Source organism: Primulina eburnea, chromosome 14 (assembly GCF_022965805.1).
Source record: "Primulina eburnea isolate SZY01 chromosome 14, ASM2296580v1, whole genome shotgun sequence".
Taxonomy (NCBI): Eukaryota; Viridiplantae; Streptophyta; class Magnoliopsida; order Lamiales; family Gesneriaceae; genus Primulina; species Primulina eburnea.
Window position 1 is genome coordinate 24,158,728 of NC_133114.1, and position 3,928 is coordinate 24,162,655.

At 35.0% G+C, this 3,928-nt stretch overlaps 1 protein-coding gene across 2 annotated transcripts; it reads right to left on the reverse strand.

Moving 5' to 3' along the window:
* LOC140813045 (uncharacterized) lies at positions 1–3,225 on the reverse strand. 2 transcript variants are annotated; one of them, XM_073171456.1, is made up of 9 exons: positions 3,062–3,225; positions 2,882–2,956; positions 2,571–2,657; positions 1,704–1,760; positions 1,389–1,481; positions 969–1,041; positions 764–839; positions 545–635; positions 1–444 (listed from the first exon to the last, which is right to left on the reverse strand). In XM_073171456.1, the coding sequence occupies exons 1-9, from the start codon at positions 3,110–3,112 to the stop codon at positions 325–327; spliced, it is 723 nt and encodes a 240-aa protein (XP_073027557.1). In that variant the 5' UTR covers positions 3,113–3,225; the 3' UTR covers positions 1–324. The 2 variants fall into 2 exon arrangements, with proteins under 2 accessions (XP_073027557.1, XP_073027559.1); XM_073171458.1 differs by lacking the exon at positions 1,704–1,760.
* Between the last annotated feature and the right edge of the window lie 703 nt (positions 3,226–3,928).

The window sequence follows — 3,928 nt, forward strand, 5'->3', positions numbered from 1 at the left end:
AAAAGGGAAAAATCTATATATAAAACTCGAGATAATGGTTTTTATACCTATCTCCCAAAGTATCACCCACTTTTTCCGGTGAGTCTTCCCTCTGTTTACAAGATGGCATTTCATTTCAGAGAAATCATCAATGATATATAGCAACACATAATTTCAAGTGTACGGTCGGTGCACATCTGTTGCATACTTGGAGGGGAGAGTGTTGAGAATCAGATTACACTACCTTTTATCAACTAGGATGTAGTCCATTCAAACGCGTACAACGAAGGGTAAAATCACTTGATCACAGTTGTGTCCGATTCGGTCTTGAATTTAGGTCAGTGGTCAATGGAGTCTCTGAAGCAAGTTTTCCACCCTTATTTTTTGTTGTGTCGGGCTCAACGACTCCGTCTGCATGATTGTGTTTGCAACAAGAATAACAATAGAAGGAGAGATAGCATTCACCTACATAGTACAGTGTTCTTCAGTTAAGAAAAGGGGGACTCAAATGTCAAAGAAGACGCCATTAGGCAACAAAACACGTAGTTCGTAAAAAGATACATACCCAAACACGACCATTCAAACCAACTGCAATCTCAAAGGCAAGCTTCTTCCCAAGCGTTTCGAGAACTGGGCATGTTGGAGATTTCAGCAACCTGAAATGGTAGTTAAGAGAAAACTGACTAAATAAAGAAATCGCCAGCTCTGTTCTGTCTATAGACGAAGCAAGAATCAGGTCATTAACTGAGTACAAAGACACAAGTGGAAAAAAAGACAATCATACATTCTACATAATCCGGTTGATGATTCAAACGAGAATCCATCTTTAAGAGGGCCATATTCTGCTGCTTTCCCACTGGCTATAGAATGCAAAAGGAAAGAAAAGATTATTTACACATATAACTGAAACCATATCTTTGTAAACTCAAAACTTGCATAGTCAAACATAAGTCTAAGCATAAACAGTAAAAAAAGGTAAAAATATCAACCATCCATGCATGATAACTCTGGGTTCATGCCAATGTTTGCCTTGACAACACGGACATACAACAAAGTACCCATCTGCAGGCAATAAAAAGTTTCCACAGAGTAAGAATACACACTTGTGTTATAAAAGGGCATATTAGCATAGAATCATAACAATGATCAATGAGCACAGAACAACCAGCTTCTTTGAATATTTTTCAAGAATATAGTATGCAACATGATGCACATAGTTATGAGTGCAGAAAACCACTTGTTCATCACAAGCATGATCTCAGTATTTACAGCGTACAGATGATGAAGTGTTGAAGGAGCGCAAAAAGGAATAACTGGTTCAATCCGTTTAGAGCTTTAAAAAGTCGACAATCATGTGTTACCAAGAATCACATCAAGAACGAGAAAAAACATACACAACATAAACTTACGTTAAACTTAGGAATGTTCCTCCTGGTTCCACCTTCAAAAGCAAGCACTGGCAAATATGCCACTGTTGGACCTTTTATATCCACAAGAAAATTCTGTCTCAAATAAACAAAGATGGGTGAGCCCACACAATATAATGATACACATATTATCAAATTATATCAAGATAATCTATATTAAAAAGGATAGGCACGTGAATAGAAAATCATTCTATTCATAAACTTGAACAAGGAACGAAAGAAAAGCAACAACTGATTCCTTTCAAGTAAGAGGTTCATTTGGAGAATTAAAACAACTACCTAGACTTGAATACTTACATCAGCTTTTGTGTCAACCACTATGCCAAGAACATCATCCCCAACACAAGGTGTGTACTGCAAAAAAAAAATATTTTAAGTCATTAATCATAAACCCTCTGGTCATCAGATGTAACAAAGAAACAAATGTTCTTCACAAGAAATAACCGTCAAAATTCATTAGGTCACAGTCAAAAGTTAGACCTATTCAAATATAAAATAAGTACAGCCATAAAAAAAAGAAACAGATGTCAACATGATAGAGATCTAAAGAAACGTAAACATAAGCAGCAAGGCACATAGTTCTTCTTCAGTGCATATTCATATCAATGGGCAAGGTTCATAGAGAAAAACATCTAGATTTTTTAGTGAGTGACACGATAAAAAATACAACTAACCAGGAAGCAGAACAATCTTTATGAAATGCTCCAAAAAAAAATATCTCCGAAAGATCACTTTGTGGAAAATTAAAAGAGACTTGAGGTCCATAAATGATTGCTATTTCGCTTCCAGATACGTATCTTATTACAAAACAAAATGCATTCAATCAGGGTTTCAAAGTATAGATATCTGCAAGAAAGAACATTTATTCTCCATGTTCAAGTCTAATGCTTGATGCTCTACATGAAAAGCTAGGCATAATTCTGACTTCAGAATGTACACGTGGATGCACATGGGTCATTAGAACTTTACTCAAAATGCAATCTTCACTTGTTTGGCGATTGAAAGAGAACTCTACATAAAAGTAAAAAGAATACGAACGTGTAGCATTCTTATTTAGTATACAACTATTTAAAACTTATTCTGGAATCAGCCGATAAGCTAGAATAGGTTCACTCATCACAATTCCTTTTCCTACTCATAAGAAGTAAATCACACTAAACTCACCCGTTTATTGGAGCTCTCAATCCAATACTTATTTGGTTTTGAAAACCTAAAGATTCCTGCTTTCATAACAGATATCACATCACCATCCTGCAAATTAAGACCTATACAATCAACATCTCAATGAAATATAACTAAGAATATGTAAGGCAACTAACTAAGGAGTCGGCAAAGTTATGAAAATGGGTGAGGGGTACAATATGAAAATGTAAATAGAGGATAAAGTGAACAGAGATTAACAGTTGGACGGAATAATATAGAAAAAAAAAGAATAAGAATTGCATCTCAAACAAGCCCTAGTTGAAGAAGGAAACCTGACGGAGGCCACCGCCGAGCTTGATAGTTTGATTTGTCAGATGGGAGAGATCCAACACCACATCCCCTGGAAACTAAATTTTTTTTCCACACAAAATCGAGCAACAAACACTATTTTATATGGATATACAACTGAATATGATAACATGCCAAAAAAATATATTGTCCACCGTACTTACTACTTGTTGATCGACCAAGCTTGCGGGAGAACTTGAGGATTTTGAATCCATTTATCCACCGACGATTTCCGTGCTGCTTCCGAGCCTGACAACCGCTGCGCTCCGCCGCTGCTTTTGATTGTGAGAGACTGAGAAGCAAATCAGAGGTGGCCTGCAGATAGGTGATTAAGCAGGCCCATTAGCACAAAAAAGCCCAAGCTAGCCCATTTGAAAAGGTCGGGTACCCGAGTCCGAATTAGGCCACGCGCAATCTCTCACATATACCCGTGTTCTAAAAAGTACTCTTAAGCGTACGTTTAAGTGCGCTTAAACTTGAAGTTTGACAAAAAACAGCCTATTCCGAAGAAAATCGGTCAAACTACAGTTAAACGTAATTAAGGCGTTTAATTAAGCGTGTTTAAACACAATTAATCGCATATGTTTATTTTTTAATTTTTTTTTATTTTGAAAGTATGTTTTTTTATTTTAAAATAATAAATTAAGTTTATAATTTAGATGATTATTTTTAAATTTTAATTATGATTAAGCGTGCATGACAATGATTTGACAAATATTTAGCAATTTAAATGTAGTCTAGTTGCAAAAACAAATAAAGATTATAATTTTGAGATTTTTATATTTTTATAAATATGAGAATTAATGTATCAGACTTAAATTTATCATATTTATGTATTATTTTATCTATATATTGATTTAAGATAATTACATTTACACTAAAGATAAAAAACGCTTTTTCACGCTTTTGCTAATCTTGCTTAAGCTTAGAGCTCGACATCCTCACTTCGAGACGCTTCACGCTTTTTTGAACCTTAGACATATACACACTTGAAGATTTACAAAAAAACAAAGACAAGAAGATAGCATCTA